This window comes from Eubalaena glacialis, chromosome 3 (genome assembly GCF_028564815.1).
Source record: "Eubalaena glacialis isolate mEubGla1 chromosome 3, mEubGla1.1.hap2.+ XY, whole genome shotgun sequence".
Taxonomy (NCBI): Eukaryota; Metazoa; Chordata; class Mammalia; order Artiodactyla; family Balaenidae; genus Eubalaena; species Eubalaena glacialis.
Window position 1 is genome coordinate 145,250,656 of NC_083718.1, and position 20,240 is coordinate 145,270,895.

The 20,240-nt window shown below is 38.2% G+C and overlaps 1 protein-coding gene across 3 annotated transcripts in view; it reads left to right on the forward strand.

The window, feature by feature from the left end:
• The first annotated feature begins 9,245 nt into the window (after positions 1-9,245).
• The window catches only part of MYSM1 (Myb like, SWIRM and MPN domains 1), a 36,102-nt gene continuing 25,107 nt past the window's right edge, over positions 9,246-20,240 (forward strand). For all 3 annotated transcript variants that reach the window (XM_061186519.1, XM_061186520.1, XM_061186521.1), the window contains exons 1-6: positions 9,246-9,324; positions 13,605-13,680; positions 15,531-15,601; positions 17,550-17,627; positions 17,720-17,743; positions 18,865-18,943. In XM_061186519.1, coding sequence (XP_061042502.1) covers positions 9,260-9,324; positions 13,605-13,680; positions 15,531-15,601; positions 17,550-17,627; positions 17,720-17,743; positions 18,865-18,943 — 393 coding nt within the window. In that variant the 5' untranslated portion in view covers positions 9,246-9,259. The remainder of the gene's footprint in view (positions 9,325-13,604; positions 13,681-15,530; positions 15,602-17,549; positions 17,628-17,719; positions 17,744-18,864; positions 18,944-20,240) is intronic.

Consider the following 20,240-nt stretch of genomic DNA (forward strand, 5'->3'; position numbering starts at 1 on the left):
CCCATGGGTCATTATTTGCCTTATGGGATGTTAACATCCTTGCTTTCCCAGATTGTGCATGAGTCAGAGAAGTCCTGGTACAGAAAATGAGAGATGCGTAGTGCTATCAGATTATACCTGTGTGATGCTGGTTGCCATGGCAACAGCTGGAGTAAAAGATGGGCTAAGAGGATGAGGCCATGCAGAAGAGGTCTCTCTTTCCTAACTTGCACAGAATTAGCCTTGCCCCATCAGACCTCCACGGTGCCAGGCACAGACCTCTGCCTCATGGCATTTGTCTTCTTGCTTTCTGATAAACAGTTTCTATATTAGGTATGAACTTCTTAGCAGTGCCGGCAAGATTTTGTTCAGTAGCTACTGAATCCAGCAGAGTAACCAGCATACACCGTATAGACTAAGGCCCCCTCAGTAGAGTCAAAACGCACATTTTATTTTTTAAATTATTTTCTCTTGGGTATTCTTTCTTCTAGTTTTATTGAAATATAATTCGCATACAGCACCTTTTAAGGTGTACAGCATCATGATTTGACTTACATACATCATAAAATTACCACGTAGGTTTAGTGAACATCCATCATCTCATAGAGATACAAAATTACAGAAAATACATAAAATTTTGTCCTTGTGATGAGAACTCACAGGATTTACTCTCTTAACTTTCATATATAACATACGGCAGTGTTAATTATATTTCTCATGTTGTCCATTACATCTCTAGTACTTATTTATCTTATAACTGCAAGTTTATACCTTTTCACTACCTTTCCCCAGTTCCCCCCTCCCCCCTCCCCACCCGCTCCCTGCCTCTGGTAACCGCAAATCTGATCTCTTCTTCTATGAGTTTAAAACACATATTTTATTTTGTGTGTATGTGTATTCCAATAAAGCTTTATTTACAAAAACAGGCAGCAGGTCAGGTTTGGCCCACAGGACATAGTTTGCTAATTCCTGGTATAATCCACAGGTCGGGTACATTTTTTAATGCAAAACAAAGATATCTGTGTTAATGAAAGCTTCCCCCTTGTATCTGTATAACATCTCAGAAAAAATGAAGCTATTTCATATATAATGACTCAAAGTTTAATCCTCATACCAACCCTTTGCAGTGGGTAGGTCTCATTATCCACATTTTATTTTATTATTTTTTAATGAATGTATTTAATGTAAAATTTATTTTTTTTAACATCTTTATTGGAGTATAATTGCTTTACAATGGTGTGTTAGTTTCTGCTGTATAACAAAGTGAATCAGCTATATGTATACATATATCCCCATATCCCCTCCCTCTTGCGCCTCCCTCCCACCCTCCCTATCCCACCCCTCTAGGTGGTCACAAAGCACAGAGCTGATCTCCCTGTGCTATGCGGCTGCTTCCCACTAGCTATCTATTTTACATTTGATAGTGTATATATGTCAATGCTACCCTCTCACTTCATCCCAGCTTACCTTTCCCCCTCCCCATATCCTCAAGTCCATTCTCTAAGTCTGCGTCTTTATTCCTGTCCTTCCCCTAGGTTCATCAGAACCACTTTTTACTTTTAGATTCCATATATATGTGTTAGCATATGGTATTTGTTTTTCTCTTTCTGACTTACTTCACTCTGTATGACAGACTCTAGGTCCACCCACCTCACTACAAATAACTCAATTTTGTTTCTTTTTATGGTTGAGTACTATTCCATTGTATATACGTGCCACATCTTCTTTATCCATTCATCTGTCCATGGACACTTAGGTTGCTTCCATGTCCTGGCTATTGTAAATAGTGCTGCAATGAACATTGTGGTACATGTGTCTTTTTGAATTATGGTTTTCTCAGGGTATATGCCCAGTAATGGGATTGCTGGGTCATATGATAGTTCTATTTTTAGTTTGTTAGGGAATCTCCATACTTAAAACACACATTTTAAATTAATGGGAAATTTTATGGCAGTCGGTCTATTTCTCAAGCAGTTGATATGGCTGTTCAAAAGAGACATTATAATGTAGTGTGAAAAAAGGAGAAATAAGTCAGGTGGATTGAAAACCAAGTCAGCAGAGACAAAAAGGTGATCATACATGATCCTGGAAAAAAGGAATTATTTTGAGAAAAGTATCCATTATATTTGATGGGATTTTTTTCTTAAGAAATCTGACATATGTTGTATGTTTCTTAGGAAACATTAAATACATTATCAACCACTCAGTATGTAATCTTAAGTAAATTTCAGTGAACTCATACTGCTAAAATCTATCTTTAATCTCTCTAGATCCCTGCAATAACTCCCAGATTCACTAAGCGTGAGAACTAGTGTCCTTATAATAACACCTAAAGCTCTACAAAATGCGGTCCTATCACAAGCCTGGCTTCTTCTCCAAATACTCTCCTCTTTGCTCACTTTCCTTCACACTGGCCTCCACTAGGTACACTCCCACCTGGAGTCTTTTGCACTGGCTGCTTCTCCCACCTGAACCCTTTCTCCTGACATCAGGTGGGCAACTCCCTCAGCTTTGCAAGACTGCTCAAATGCCACCTTTCCAATAACGCCTACCCTGAGCCCCCTCTTTAATCCTGCAGGCCTCCACCACTCTGAACTCTTAGGCCCCTTATCCTGTTTTACATTTTTTCTTTTTCCTTAGCACTCAACCACTTCTAACAAATATACAATTAATTAATATATGTTCACTGTTTATTTTCTTTTCCCCTCTGCTAGGATGCAAGTTCCACCAAGGTAGGGGACTTTGTCTTTATTATTCATTGGCATATCCCAAGCATTCAGAACAGTGTCAGGCACATAATAGGTGCTCAATAAACACTTACTGGATTGAACTGAATACCTTGAAGCTCTGGAGATAATATGCTTCCTAATGTAGAGGACATGTCATTGATGCAATTCTCCAAACATTGACTGAGCACCCGCTAAGTGCTAGGCATGGATAACCTATACATGGTCTCCTTCCTCAAAAAAGGCCCCAGGCTAGTGTGGACATGGGCAGGGTCACAATTACATGCCGGAGTGATGGCACCCTGACACAGCATGCACTATGGCTTTAGGCTTGTGGAAGAGGGGGGTTTGTATGTGGATGGTCAGGAAGATGTTAAGTGAGGAGATAACACTAAAGCTGACTTTTCACATAGAAATGGAGCTACCAAGATGATGAAGTGAAGGACACTGGACTGGATTTTGTGCACAAGGATTCTATCACATGTGAGTTACAGAAATGAGAGTCAGCACAGGTGTTGATCTTAAACAGTCCTTTAGGATCAATACACAGTGAACTATTTTCCTCAATGTAATTACTTATCTTCTGCCTCCCCTCTGTTACCCCCGAAAGTATAGACTCTAAATAAATAGTCAGGCAGTAGAACTTCATGTGTCTCTCCCTCAGTAATGGAAAGGGACTTTGGGAATCTATTTAGGTTTATAATTTTCCCCTTGTCTATTGGGTTGTGTATTTTTGATCAGGATCATAATTCAATTGCCATATATATTTCTCATTTAAAATATTCATTGATTATGTATTTATAAAGTAAGTTTCTCTGTTTTCAATTAAAACAAAACTCTGGCCATATTCTTTCCACTTGATTCGCTCATCCATTCAACAATTATTAAGTGCCTATTGTGTACCAGGCATTGTGCTAGATGTCATGGGTAAGAAGAAGAACAGAAGCATTTTCCCTGCCCTTAAGAAGTCTTTAATAGCAGGACAAGCATATGTGAAAACAAAAACAAAAACACTGAAGCATTACATTTTGTGTGAGAGAAGGATTTAGAACAACAGTCACAAACTGCAGGTCAGATATAGCCCTCATAAGTGTTTGTTTGGTTCAACAGCGTTTTTTGAAAACTTGAATTGGTTTTCACAAATTAATCTTGATTTCTGGCTGGTCTTAAAAGAAAAATTGGATTTGGCAACTCTGAGCCAGAGTTTCAAAAGGGCAAAAGAAGACCAGAGTTCAGTCAGAACCAGCCCTTTCAGAGGGAGGGAAGGAGGGAGAGAGGGAGGGAGGGAGAGGGGAGGGATGGAGAGAGGCAGAGTGCCCTTGAGAATGTGGATGGGCTGGGAATGGGGGAAGAGATGCAGATTTAAAGTAGAGGGCATGTTTTGTTTGTGGTCCAGAGAACTATATATAAACCCATGCAAACTCTGACATTCCCATCCCCCTGTTTTGCCCATAACAATGTTCAATAAATGTCTGTGAGATGAATAAGAGCAGGATCAAAGAATTTTACCCCAGAAGAGATTATTTCATAGGTCATTTTACAAATGAAGAAGCAGGAGACTGGAGAGACTGAATAATTTGCCTGATAACAATGTTAACATGAGCCTGTAGTGGTTCACAGATTGTATCCAAGGCTTGAGGGAACAGAGGGGACGTGCAACATGGAACAGTATAGTGGGCATCTGCTGTCTTACCTACCCAGCATCCATTCCTCCTCTCTCTGGAAATGGTACCCTTATTTTGCTTGGGGAGCCACCATTCCTCTTATTCTATGTGGTGCTGGTGGAACTGAGTCCACCTGGCTTCTGAGATGGCATGAAACCCAAGCCTGGCCAGCCCCACTCATCCTCCCAGAGCTATTGAGAAAGAGGAATAATCCTTCTACTGGGGGCTGCTGAGAAGAAAAGATGCAATTCTGAATGATGCTATTAGTACCCAACCTGAGATAGCATGATGTAATGAAAAGATGATAAGCTACATTTCCTTGGGTAAATTGCTTAACTATTCTGAACCTTAGTTACCACATCTGTACATGTAAATAACAATTCCTTGCCTCAAAGGGCTGTAAGGAAATAATGTATGTAAAATGCATGGCACACAGTAGGAGCTCATTAATGTTGGCATCTTTTCTTCTCCTTCCGAATAACGTCAGATGAATGTAACATTACTGTAATTAAAATGTAAGAAGTGCATTGGCAGACTTTCCTTACAACATATTGAGAACAGCTTTTTCAGTAGCTACCTTATGTGATTTCAGGGAATTGGGGAGGGAAAATAAAATAAAATGCAGCTTGCTTTCCTGGAACAATTCAAGCCATATCCAATGCTTGCCAAGTGTAGCCTATAATTCTATGTCTGCATTCATCTATTATCTCACCTCTATTTAGATAAAGTGGTTTTCCTCCCCACTAACTGGGCATTTTATTTTTAAAATGGGAACTCTTTTGAATCCCTGGCAATCATTTAGCTGACAGTTTGGATCATAATATACTAACAACATTAGTGAACAGTTGTATGACACTTCCCACTTTTAAAGCACGTTACAAATCTGAGCTAATTAGAATGAATATTAACATGCCAGCTTTTATGGATTAATATTGCCATTATACTTTGCTTTTTCAATAAAAATGCAGTGATCTTTTTTCACCAGAAATGGGGAAAAAGGAAATGAATAAGCTCTCCAAAGGATTCAAACACAATGTAGCTGAGATATGAGACAGACACTTAATTGACTGAATGTTCCTCTAACAGCATTCAGGAGGATTTACAGGTATGGCACCTCCTGCTAATTCTACTTTAGGATCAACAAAGGATCAAATAGAGTGTATTAATGGGGGACAGAAAATCTGAAACCCAAGACAGTTTTCCAGCCTTCAGAATACACTTTCTACACATTTCTAGACCTAAGCACCTCAAAGAAATCAGAGATACCTGATTGTGATTTATTCTTAAACCAAATGAGAAAATATCACACATAGTATTGCAAAATACCCTATTCTTTCTGTTGTAAATGAAAATATAACAGAGTAAGTGTAGAGTGAGAAAGACTTGGGTTGGAATCCCAGCTCTGGTACTCAGCTATGTAACTCTATCTGAATCTTGGTTTCCTCACCTCTAAAATGAAAGTGATAGTTCTTTGATTACGTGCTCAAGTCCACTAATCCTTTATTTTGCAATGTCTAATTTACCATTAATCCCACCCAGTGTATTGTTTGTCTCAGGCATTGTAATTTTCGTCTCTGGAAATTCAGTTTCATTATTTTTATATTTTCCATGTCTCTACTTAACTTTTTTAACATACAGACATATAGAATACAATTATAACAACTAGTTTAATGCCTTAGTGTGCTAATTCTAATAACTGTGACAGTATTGGGTGGGTTTCAATTGATTGATTTTTTCTCTGATTATGGGTCATATTTTCCTATTTCTTTGCATGCCTCTTAATTGGATGCCAGACATTTTGAAATTTATTGGGTGCTGGTATTTTTGTATTTTAAAAAAAAATTTATTGAAGTATAATTGATTTACAATGTTGTGTTAGTTTCAGGTGTACAGCACAGTGATATACACATATGTATGTATAATCTTTTTAAGATTCTTTTCCCTTATAGATTATTACAAAATATTGAGTATAGTTCCCTGTGCTATACAGTAGATCTTTGTTGGTTATCTATTTGATATGTAGTAGTGTGTAATGTTAATCCCAAACTCCCGATTTATCCCTCCCACCACCCTTTCTCCTTTGGTAACCATAAGTTTGTTTTCTATGTCTGTGGGTCTTTTTCTGTTTTGTAAATAAGTTTGTATCTTTTTCTTCTTTTTTTTAGATTCTAAATATAAGCGATATCATATGATATTTTTCTTTCTCTGTTTGGCTTACCTATTTTTGTATTCTTATAAGTACTCTTGAGCTTTTTGGTGAGGGACGGGAAATGTAGTTAAGTTTACCTGGAAACAGTTTGAGCCCTTCAGATCTTGTCTTTAAGCTCTGTGTAAGTATCAGACACTATTTCTTTTAATCTTTTTCCATTGGTTTTTTCTCCAAGTTAGGGACAGGGTCTTCTATTTCATAGTCCCCAGAGTCTAGAGCATTACTCTCAAATTTTAACTGATGAATATCATCCTCAAAAATGTGGTATAGGAGAGTATTTATTCTGGGATAAGTGCCCACCCCCCCGTGATCCCATAGCAGCCTGTAACTCCTCCATCATAGAACTTATTACATCATCTTGAAATTGCATGTTTGATAGATTTTATGAGAGCAGAGACTGAGTGCATCTGGTTCAATGTCATTTCCCTAGTACTGAGTACAGTAGGAATATAAATATTTGTGAATTCTGAATTCTGAATTTTTCAGAAAATGGGTGAGAAAATAGGTCTTTAAACAAATCACAGAGTTGCAGACCTCTAGAACAAGGAATTATAAATAGTAGACCAGGCCTCAGGAGTCCACCCGACTGTGGGGTTATAGCTGTATCCTTGCAGGTGGGGTTGGGCTAGACCCTTACGGAGCCTGTTTCACATAAAGCCAGCAAACCAAGAGCACAGTGTGGGGTATGTATGGAGATGCTTCAGACTAGTCCTTCTGTTTAGGGAGGGCTTTATGTCAAAGGCCTTGGGGCATATCTGAATTCTGTGCAGGACTGCCTTTTCTTCCTTCCACATATATTTTAATGCCTACTGATGCCTGGCACTGGGCCAGAAAGCCTTCAGTTCTGTGTTGCAGGAGATGCTCTTCACACAGTATTCTGTGTCATGGTCTAGAAGGCATTTGATATCATGTGTATCCAGACAGTACTACCAGGGTTCCCATCCTGCCTGCTATGTAAAGATCAATGAAAAGCATCTATTTTCTTTTTTTTTATTTTTATTTTTCTTTAATTTTTATTTATTTATTTATTAAATTTATTTATTTATTTTTTGGCTGTTTTGTGTCTTCGTTGCTGTGAGCGGGCTTTCTCTAGTTGTGGTGAGCGGGGGCTACTCTGTTGTGGTGTGCGGGCTTCTCATTGCGGTGGCTTCTCTTGTCGCAGAGCACGGGCTCTAGAGTGCAGGCTCAGTAGTTGTGGCGCGCAAGCCTAGTTGCTCCGCGGCATGTGGGATCTTCCCGGACCAGGAATCGAACCCATGTTCCCTGCATTGGCAGGAGGATTCTTAACCACTGCGCCACCAGGGAAGTCCCTATTTTCTTTTGACTGTCTGGTTATATCCATCTAGCTAAACTTGCTGTAAATTACATCCAACAAATATCTTAGAATGCCTACTCTGTTACAGGCATGCCAGTTACCACTGGGACTGGTCATTGGAAAAGCCCTTTGGCAACAGGAAAAGCACCCTCAGGGTGACCTAAGGATGAGGCATTATTCAGTTTCTGAGCACTGGATCTCCTTCTTTACAAAACTTTCTCTCCATCTTCTGCCATCACATTCATAGTACAGCTCATCTTATGGCTTGAGCACAAAGGTGAGATGGGACAAACTCACAACCGTGTGGGAAGTGAACTCATTCCATTAACTGATTGGTTCATTCATCAGTTCAATATTTATTGCACACCTTATGTGTGTCAAACACCATGTTGAATGTTGGTAGTATATGGACTAGTGCAAAGACTAGCAGATACAGTCTTTGTCCTTAATGAATTCACCATCCAATGGTGGAGGCAAGTGAATGAACAGCTACAATAATGTGAGTGATAGATGGTAAGGTAGAAGAATACATAGGCCAATATCTAATTTCTTGAGGAGCCATAAATTCTGAGAGAAATGGTGCTTGTCTTTCACAGTTCCTAACAACATGATCTGTAGAGGGTGAGTACTCATAAAGAGTCAAAAGACCTAGATTCTGGTCCCAGTTCTGTCTCTGACTATTTGCCTATCCTTTATGTTAGTCATTTCAGCTTTCTGAGCCTCAGTTTCCTCATCTGTAATGTGTGACTGATAATACTAGTCTTGCTTACCTCACTGGGTTATTGTGAAGATCAATGGTCATGAGAGTGATTTTTAAATTAATTGTAAAGATCTCTATGAAATAAAATATGCAATCATAAGTTACATTCTTAAGTGTTCTTTTGAATTTTAAAAGATGTTGTTCAGCACTTCAATAAGTGCTGAATAATCCTTCTCTTAAAAAGAGAAAGAAAGGAAAAAAGAAAGAAAGAAAGAAAACCAGCAGGTAAGGGTCACTGTTGTGAGTCACTGTTGTCACCTTCACAGTTCAAAGTAGGTCTAACTTGATCTTTTCAGCACACTAGATATTTACTATTATCCCCGTTTTACAAATTAGAGAAGTGAGGCGCCAAAGAATTTATGCAAGAGCACGGTCTCTTCAGAACCCAAGCCTGGGCTACTTGCCAGGGTCTTTACAAGTCAACAAAAGTCAAAAGGACCAAGGCGCAGGGCTCCGCAAATTCTTTTTCTTTGAAAGTTCTGCTTCCTGTACGTGGGAAAGGCTGGCCGAGGCTTCGACTCCGCCCCGTGACGCATAGGACCCCGCCTTCAGGCCCTCCACCTCTCGCGGGATCTCTCGAGAGGACGGCTGGGGTCAGGTCCCATCATGGCGGCTGAAGAGGCGGATGTGGATGTCGAAGGGGACGTGGTGCCAGCGGCGGCACCGTCTGGGTGAGGCGTAGAGACTGGGTCTTGCAGAGACAAGGAGGGGCGCAGATGTGAGGAGGGTATCCTAGAAAGGCTGCGGTTCCGGCAGGGGCCAGGGGAGCGGAAGACCATCCGCTGGGCCAGGGTCTCCTAGCGGCCAGGGAGACGCCTCGCCCATCCCGCCTGCGGGCTCCTCCTGAGCCCAGGGGGCGGGTACCGGAGGCTAGTGACCGACGGCCCTTTCACCTTTTACCGGGATGCTGTGAGGGCGCCGGCCGCGCCTAGCACGTTGTCCACTCTTCAGCAATTAGATTCCTTCTTCCATTACTGCCACCTCAGAATCCGCCCCCTTGCCACCGCCCAACAATAACTAGAACAAGGGCGGCCCCTGGACAGTACCCGAGCTTAGGAGTCTTGTTCCATCGCTTGCAGGCCGTGTGACCTTGGGCGTGTCGTTTTATCCCTACCGGCCACCGGTTTCCTTTTCCATGTAGGGATAGTTATGAAAAACTTCCCGAGAAGCAGCGTGACTTGAAGGAAAGGGGCTGGACTTTAGAGTTGGACAGCTCTGGGTTGACCCTGCCAGTTACTAGCAGTGTGAATTTGCGCCTCAGCTCATGTGTTAGCTGACAATCATGTTATGTACCTCATACGGTTATTGTGAAGATCAAATGAAATAATTATGGGATGTGCTCTAGCATAAGGTAGGTGCTCTGTAAATGTTGTGTTCTTTACCATCCCACCAGGGCTAGTATTTTGAGGACCCAGTGAGGAGGTCATAATTTATTTAGTACCAATTCCTGCAGAGCAGGCCAGTGTGATTTTAAACAGCACCCTCCAGCTTGAGACATCTAGCTCTTTGACTCCTTGCTTGCAGAGAGAGAAGTTGATACATGCCATTTTAAAAATGTGCTTTCAGAATCTTCTTTTAGTAATGGAAGAGGCCTAGACTGGTCAGGAATCAGAAGACCTCAATTCTAAACTCAGCCATCTATGTTGCTTGTAACTATGAGCAACTTCATTAGAAGTCTCTAGGTTGAACCATGTAAAACTGCCAATCTTAGACCATTTTTGACCTATAAAATAGCAATTTCACATGGTCCAACCTAATAGCGCCCCTGTAAATTGTGGAGAATGGTGCTCATGAGGCACCAAGATAGTGGGTTTGAAGTTCTCCTGAACTCTAAACCACTATAAAAATGAGGAGTGACTAAGTTCATTTAGTCATTCTCCCTCAAATCTTTAGGCAAAGCAGTCCGAGTCTGTACAAACGAGTAGGAAGCCTTTAATAACAATCATTGTTCACATTTGTGTAGATCAAGTTAATCTTGATCAAGTGCTTTTGCATGCATGATTTGATTTACTTTTAACAATAAGTCTGTGAAATAAATAGGAGGAATTCTTTTTTTTTTTTTAACATCTTTATTGGAGTATAATTGCTTTACAATGGTGTGTTAGTTTCTGCTTTATAACAAAGTGAATCAGTTATACATATACATATGTTCCCACATCTCTTCCCTCTTGCATCTCCCTCCCTCCCACCCTCCCTCCCCCACCCCTCTAGGTGGTCACAAACCACCGAGCTGATCTCCCTGTGCTATACGGCTGCTTCCCACTAGCTATCTGTTTTACATTTGGTAGTGTATATATGTCCATGCCACTCTCTCACTTTGTCACAGCTTACCCTTCTCCCTCCCCATATCCTCAAGTCCATTCTCTAGTAGGTCTGTGTCTTTATTCCCGTCTTACCCCTAGGTTCTTCATGACCTTTTTTTTTTCCTTAGATTCCATATATATGTGTTAGCATATGGTATTTGTTTTTCGCTTTCTGACTTACTTCACTCTGTATGACAGACTCTAGGTCCATCCACCTCACTACAAATAACTCAATTTTGTTTCTTTTTATGGCTGAGTAATATTCCATTGTATATATGTGCCACATCATCTTTATCCATTCATCTGTTGATGGACACTTAGGTTGCTTCCATGTCCTGGCTATTGTAAATAGAGCTGCAATGAACATTTTGGTACATGACTCTTTTTGAATTATGGTTTTCTCAGGGTATATGCCCAGTAGTGGGATTGCTGGGTCGTATGGTAATTCTATTTTTAGTTTTTTAAGGAACGGGAGGGATTCTTATCTGCAGTCCGGAGGGAAATGAGTTGGCCTTGGAAACACTAAAGATCATCTGAGAGCATTGGCTTTACCCCTTTCCATGGGTTCTTCTTTATTTTTCTGATTGTGTTTTATTTCTCTTTTTCCTTTTTCTTTCCTTTCTCATTATTCTGCTGAGCCTTAAGTCTGCTGGTGGCACCTGTAATCATACTAGTCTCAGGCAACCAATAACAGATTATTGGTTCCTGATGGTCAGAGCCATTGCCTTACACAATTCCACAGAGCATCATTAACATTATATTCTGGTGAAAGTTGCTCCTTGGTGTTGGGGGCTCTGATCACATGGCATTTGGTGTGAGTGAACACTTAGTTGCCCCTCTGAATTGCGTAGTTACAGCTGATTATAACATCTGTGGAACCCTTGAGGATTAATTGAAAACACACTTTTAAGTCCTTGCTAAGTGCTGGTTACCAAAGTTAGAAGATGGCGTTGAAATGTTTTGGTTCCCCTTCTTTGTCATCCTCCATTTCTTCTGCTTATTCTTGAAATCATAACGTTCCAAGGGATTTTTGTCATAAGACCTCTCACTAACCACACAGTGCAGCTCTCAAGACTTAAATTTCTGTTAAGTTGGACCATATGAAATTTTCCCAACGTTCCACCATTTTTGACTTACAAAAACAACAGTTTCTTAAGTTCCACCTAATACATGCTGATGTTTCCCAAATCTCTTCCCTGAGCTTCAGATCCATTTATCCAATTCTCTGAATCTGTTTGCCCTTGGACTTTCCACAAGCACCTCAGCCTCACTTTATAGAAACTTTCCTTACCCAACCTGCCTCTCCAAGTTCCCCAGTTCAATGAGTGGCACCATCCACCCAGTCATGCAAGGCACAGACCTAGATTTTATCCCTTTTCCTTACCTCTCTCCTTCTGTCAGAGTCTGTTGATTCCGAGTATCCTCTCAAATGTGTTCACTTCTTCCTATTCACACTGTTTGTTTTTTAGGTCTAAGTTACTGTCACCTCTCTCTAGTATCTGTATAATCACTCCGTCTTAACCACTTCTTGTCTCTTTGACTCCCTTCTAGTCTTTTCTGAAGTTAGAGCAGTCTTTTCTTACATCCAGATCTGATCATGTTATTCCCTTCAGTCCTCAATTAGCTTTATGATAAAATCTTTACTCCTTAACTCCTAGAGACCTGTGTGATCCATGCCCCACCTATCTTGTTCATGCAGTCATTCAGCGAATATTGATTATCTTTTATATGCCAGGCCCTGGGTATATAGCAGTCATCCAAACTAAGTCCTTGCTCTCTTAGAACTAACATTCTTATTGGATGAGACAGACAGTAAACCTTATATATATGCCAGATGGAGATAAACCTGTAGATAGGTTTTTGCAGTCTAAGAGGTACAAATTCTTTCCACTAGACTGAGAAAAGTCAGTAACTAGGAAACTTTATAACCTCAAAATGTACAGAAGCAAATACTAAATTTAATTATATCACAGATTGGGCCTCCTCAAACTTAACTATTCAGGCTTTTTCCATATGAAGTGAACAGTGTGACTTTAGAAACTTCTAATTAGTGAAAAGAGTGAGAATTAAAGTTTAATCCCCCATGGACATAGAAAAGCCCCCAAGTAACCCAAGTTAATTTTTTTTTATGTGAGTTGTTACTAAAGCATCACATTTCTTATCTCTTCACTGTACTGTCCTCCTTTGAGTATTTTCTTTTGGTTCTTCTATCTGTTCTTGCTTTTTCTTCATTTTGAGGGTGGTACTGTTGATGGGTGGCTTTTATGCTTCAGATATAACTAAAAGAATTAATTGTAAAGTTGAATTCCTGTATACACATGCATATTCATCAAAAGAAATCTGAAGTGTTGGTTCATAGCCACAGAATATGTTGTGGTTGCTGTTTGGAGGTATTTTTTCCCTCATGAAGTTGTTTATTGGGAGAAGGAGAAGTCTGATATTTAACAATTGAAATAGGGTGGCTTAAAGCCACTATATATTTCACAGGCCAGAGGTAGAGCAGGCATCTGCAATGTTAAATCTGTTAAGGGGGGAAAGGAACTAAATATTTGCTTAACATCTGAAACCTTCCAATCACTGTGCTCTGTAAATTATGTTCATTAACTGGTATAATCTCACTTTCATACCCATTTTCTTAATTATTACAGAAGTGATGAAAATACAGCATCTGTTTTACAAGACCACTATCTTGACTCATCGTGGAGAACTGAGAATGGTCTTATTGTAAGTATTTTATGGGAATATCAGGTGCATTAAGCTATTACTCAGTACCCAGAGTACCTCTTTTTTTTTTTTTTTAAACTTGGTGCTAATTCTCAGCAGTCACAGAGGTAATATATTGAAACCTTTTTCTTAACTTAAAAATAGAAGGAATTTGTTCTTTCTTCTTTTGACTTTGAAAAAATGGCCTTTTGGGAATCAACTTAGGAGCCAGTTAGATTTAGGTGTGAATCAGTGCTCTACCACTTATCAGATTTGTGAACCTTAGTTTCTTCATCTAAAAAATCGGGATCGTTGCATGCTTCGTTTCTTCATTTAACAGTTATTTGTCAAGTACTTATTGTGTGCCAGACAGTAGGCCAAGTTTGGGGGATACACCTGTAATCAAGAGAGACATGGTCCTGCTCTCAAGGAGCTTATATTCTAAAGGGGAGCCAGGTGGTAAACAAGTAGACTAATTATAGATCATGAAGGACATAAGCAAGATGCTGACCTGAGAGTTACAAGGTGGGGAACCTACTTTAGATAAAGTTGGTGAGGGAAACTGAGGAGGTGACATTTAAGTTGAAAACAGGAGTAGATATGTGAAGAGTTGATGAAAAATATTCTAGGCAGAAAGAATAGCAGCACAAAGGCTCTGGTTGAAACCCAGTGTCTAGAATATAGTGGGAAAGGGGAGGGGATGACAGCTGTGACAAGGTTGGAAAGGCAAATGAGGGGAATCAAAGAGACTAGTTAGGAAACATTTGTAGGAATCTAAGCGTGATTTGGTGGTGGCTTGGCCTAAGGTTGTGGTAGAAGTTGACAGATTTGAATTATGTTTTGGAGGTAGAACTGCTTGGTATACTGGGTGTGGGGATTGAGGAAAAAGGAAAGAATCCAGGATGATTCCTGGGTTTCTAGCTGGAATAGCTTGGTGACTAGTAGTACTATTTACAAAATTGGGAAGGCAGGGGGAGAAGCAGGTGAATGTATGTTATGGTGAGTTTTATTTTGAATATGTTAAGTTTAAGAAGCCTATTAGAGGGGCTTCCCTGGTGGCACAGTGGTTAAGAATCCGCCTGCCAATGCAGGGGACACGGGTTCGAGCCCTGGTCCGGGAAGATCCCACATGCTGCGGAGCAGCTAAGCCCATGCACCACAACTACTGAGCCTGCGCTCTAGAGCCCACGAGCCACAACTGCTGAGCCCACGTGCCACAATTACTGAAGCCCATGTGCCTAGAGCCTGTGTTCTGCAACAAGAGAAGCCACTGCAGTGAGAAGCCCGCACACCGCAATGAAGACCTAACACAGCCAAAAATTTAAAAATTAAATAAATAAATTTATTTTTTAAAAAAGAAGCCTATTAGAGATCCAAGTGGAAATTTTGAGTGGGCAGTTAGTTATAACAGTCTAAATAGAGCTTGGAGAAGAGACCTGGGCTGAAAATTTTTAAGTTTTGAGAGTTAAAAAGGAGTATGATTATTTAAGGAGAGATTGTGGCTTAAGGGAAAAAAAGAATTGTGAGTTTTGGAAATAGGTGAAGTATCTAGCAAAATGCCTAATACCTAATAGTTCCTCATACAGGATAGCCATTATTACTTTATCATGGGTAGGAGCCTGAGCCTTGGAATCCAAGGCTCAAGTCTCTTCTCTCCTGCTTGAAATGTCAGTGAATGCCTCTATAGATGCATCTGTGAAGAAGTAATGCCTATCTCATAGCATTATTGTGGGAATCAAAGATATGTCTGTGTGCTCAGTAAATGGTAGCTTTATTATTTGTAATCATTGTATTGTGTATTTTTATTTAACAAAACAAGATAATTTCAAAAAGCAGTAAATAAAGAAATTTATTCTTTCTTTTTTTAATAGCCTTGGACTCTGGATAGCACCATCAGTGAAGAGAACAGAGCTGTCATTGAGAAAATGTTGTTGGAAGAAGAGTATCCTTTAATGATTATGAGGAAAGTAAAGATTTCAGGGTTAAAAATCCATAAATGCAAGACTTACAGAAGAGACCACTGTTAGTTACTAGATAGTATATAACTGCTAGTATATAATGTGTTACCTACCTGTTCTGTTTTACCACTAAGTCTGAGATCTGACTCAATATTTTTGAGTTTCTGTTGTCAACCAACTCTTTATACTATCTTAATATTGAGTAGAAATTATAGAGTGTTTCATTTTTTAATTTTTTTTGGCCACGCCACGCGGCATGTGGGATCTTAGTTCCCCGACCAGGGATCAAACCTGTGCCCCCTGCAGTGGAAGCATGGAGTCCTAACCACTGGACCACCAGGGAATTCCCTGTAGAGTGTTTTAAATCAGCTAGAATCTTTAGTTGAAGTCCAAATCATTCAGTCTAAACCTCCATTTTCAGTTATATGAGATGTTAATTTGTCCAAGGACATAGAATTAAAATATGTAAAAGTTCTCACTTCCTACTCTACCAATTTACAGGTGTTAATGGGAGCAATCCAAGTAAAAAGCATAAAACTAGAATGAAGATTTTTTTCCACCAGAAGTTGTAGGTCCTTATTCACAGTTCAGCCACTGGCTTCTTGTCCTTATTTCTTTCATCTATTTGTGATGTTTGCAACTTAACTTTTTTGGGACTCCATTTTTTTATATATAAAATGAAAGGATTGAACAAAAAGATTTCTGATTTATAAAGATTATTGATACTATAATAAGTAGTGAGTGGTTTATTTTCAACTCACCTGTGTTTCATGGATTTTTATCTCCTCTTTAAGCCAGAATATCTGTTCTTTTTATTCCCAGTTATTGCTACGTTGTTTTCAGGGTGTCTTTGTACCTTTAATTATCATAGGTTAACCCTTTTTAGGCTTTCTTACTCTCTAACTCTCCCCAAACATTACAGTTATAGCCTAGATCATTGCTTTTCAGTAGAAAAATAGTGCAAGTCACATATCATTTACAGTTTCTAGTAGCCACATAATTGTAATAACATTTTATTTAACCCAGTGTATTTAAAATATTGTTTCAACATTTAATCACTATATAAACATTATTGAGATGTTTTGCATTCTTTGTTTTATACTCTTTGAAACCCAGTGTGTATTTTATACTTAGAGTACATCTCAGTTTGTACTAACCACATTTCAAGTACTCAGTAGCTACGCATGTGGCTATTGGCTAATATGTTGAACAGTGCCATTCTAGATTAATGAATATTTAAGTAGTCACTGGTTCACTTCCAGATTTGGAAACAAAATAATGAGAGTAAAAGCTATGTGAGCTCTTGGAGGACAGGGATAATGTTTCCTCTCTTTGTCCTCAGCACCCAGTACCTAGCATAGTGCCTCATGTACACAGTACATGTACACAAAATACAATATTTGTTAAGTGAAGAATATCTCAGACTAATCTAAAGTATTGCAGTATAGGGTAGGTTTAAAAAGTCTGAGAGGGAGACTCTCTGGTAAATTTGACTGAAGTGTTTGTTATTTTTATTAAGATAGAGCAACCCTAAACTCTTCTCTGTTACTTTCAGAAATATGAAAGCAAATACTCCTAAATTACCCTGGACAACCAATCAGATTCATCTGTTACATTCTCCATGTGTTTTAGAAAAAAAGATTTAAATAAAACATTGAGAATATATCTTCTCTTAGCCACTAAATAAGATAAAAGAAACTAACATTTATGTAGCAAACATTTTGTGCAGGTACTGTGTTATGTGTGACTTCACATGTAATATTTAATCCATATAACAACGCTGTGAGGTATAAACATTTTTGTCATAATTTTTGCAGACCTGGTTTAGCTAGAATTCGTGTGACTTTCACAAGTATGTGAGTGCCTACTTTAAGTTGCATAAAAATTGTAGGACTTTATTATTTTTTTAAAAGTTCCTTAATAATTACACAGGTATTATTTATCCAAAAAGTCACTTCCAGGAAAATTCTGGCTTGATCAAAAGGAAGATGATAAAAAATACATGAAGAGGTAAAATCAATTTATAATACTTTCAAAAGTCTGAATTGTATTTTTAAAACTTCTTCACAAGCTTCCTTCTTTTCTTTTTTCATGTGGTGCAGTCTGCAGAAACCAGCAAAAATCATGTATGTACTTATGTTTTATATTTTAAAATCTTTTTGATTAGTTAAAAATTATGGAAAAATTAAACAAAAAGTTATAGCTGGCCTGTGGAAAAGCCCTCTTGACCTTGGGTTATACAAAAATATAAAGTCAAAATTTCTTGTACGGATGTTGGAATGTCACAAGATAATTTTATTATGTTATTTATTTGTCAGAATTTTTTTAGGGCCCTACAAAAAGGTGGTTTTCTAGGGATTTGTGGGGAACATTTTTATAAAGCTGCCCTTTAATATGTTAGGAATTGGCTTGATTTCTGTTGCCCTGTCATTTAGTTTTCAGTCGTTTCAAACAAAAATTTAATTTGAATTTGTGGCTTTCAAAAATTATCTAGAGAAATTAAGTATTAACTTTTATAAACATCCTTTCCCTACAATTGAAGAAAGTTTGATGTTATTTAGTGTTTCTAAACTTTCATGTTTATAATCCCTTAGAGGGTAGATTTCCAATTACCAACAGTTTGAGCCCTGAGCAGACTTTGGCTTTTGCATTTTGCTGAACAAACAACAGAAACCAAATGAAGTCAATGAAAAGATTAATGGTTTGCTTGAATTAAATTAGTGAGTTTCATCACTATTTTATTTTTAATTTCTTAATGTCCTGCATTTCAAAAGCAATAAATGTAATGTCATAGTATTTTTACCTGTTTTCTGGCTTGATAGTTACATAGATTTACATAGAAGAATAAGAGAGATGATATTTCTGGAGCCAATTTAAACTCTGACATGCCAATTGGCAAGCCAATTTAAACTCTGGATTTGGAAATATATTAACATCTGCTGCTTTGTGTCCAGTCTGAGGAAGCCTATTTGTTATCACATTGACTTCCTTTGATGTCTTTTAGTATTATCTTCACTCAGACCCAAGGATTATGTTTTTGGGGGCTCCTGTCATCCTAAGCTAGAGAAGTATACAAGACAGGGCAAATCTGTTCCCCCAGGTGGAGACTGCAGCCTTCTTCTTCTCTTTTTAGTTCTTAGACTCAGAGTATTAAATTTAGCCCATGGCTATGTATAACCTTTAGCTGCATAAATATGGAATGTTCCATTTCAGAAATTTTTTTTGCAATTCCTCTTTTTCCCCTCAGGGTACACTCTCCTACAAAACCAGCCAGTTACTCAGTAAAGTGGACGATAGAAGAAAAAGAGCTGTTTGAACAAGGGCTGGTAAATAGAGCAATTTTTAATTTATAGTAAAATAATTCTAGAAGAAAATATTGATAGAATTATAAGGTTAAATTAATTTATAGAGACTGGAAATTTCTTTTTAATTACAGTGATCATATCTATAGTTTTTCTGTAGTTAGAGTGATGTTTGTAGTGTAGCATAAGAGAATTCCTTTTAACTCATACCTAAGTTACTAAAATATTAAAATAGATTTGGATCAATATTGATTTTCACCCCTTTTTTGTATTAATAAAATCCAAGAAATTGTACTATATCTGCATACATGACACCAACTACCTGGATTAAAAGGCAAAATTATTTGGTTACCTGATCTTTTCTCTAGGGAAAAAACATGTATATTTGGAACCGTCTGGGTGATCAGCTGAGTTTTTTTTTAATTCAGATGTTTGGCATTGTGCACACAGTCTAAATATTTTAGTGGATGTAATTAAAGACCAGAAACATTCCTTTTGCATGAATGCTTCACTGAGATCTATTTAAATGTCTACAAGTTGCATAATGGAAAAAAATATGTGCACAAGTTTCTAATTATGAGAAAACTCCATAATATAGTGAAACTTAACAAAACATGCAGGAATTTTTTTAACTGTCAATAGTAGATTATATCTTTTTCTTACATGTTACCCAGTATTGTACTAATTAATTTTGAAATTATATATAGAATATTTATGTAATATTATGTAGGATTCATGAATGCAAATTGAAACATCATTGTTAATATTTCTGCAGATGACAGGAAATAAAATGTGTTTGTATTTTTATAGTTAACATCACCATGACATCTATGTTCTGTGATGTTTTATATAAATACATAAACTATTTTGAGGGTTTTGTCTCCTGAGATTTTTCGCCTGTACTGTTGATGTTTTTTATATTGGTATTTTAGACTGTTGCATGATTATCATTTATATAATCTAATTAACCAGTCATTTATTTAAGATTGCTGACAACTTTGGTGTTTTGTTCATTACCAAAGATCAGAACACACACACACACACACACACACACACACGGGTTGTGAATTTTTAGGTTATTGTTGACTTTGGTGGTAGTTATAAAGGCTGTATCTGCATGGTTCAAAATTCAAATGGTACGTGAAGTTGTAGGGTGTTAAGTCTCCCTCTGACTCCTGTCTCAACCTTTAGTTCTCTTTGCCTCAGGTAACCATTGTCATCTGTTCTTGTATATCCTTCCAGAGATACTTTGTCCCTGTAAAAGCAAGTGTCTATTTATTTAGGTACATATGTAGATATCTATATCTTTATCTACCTATCT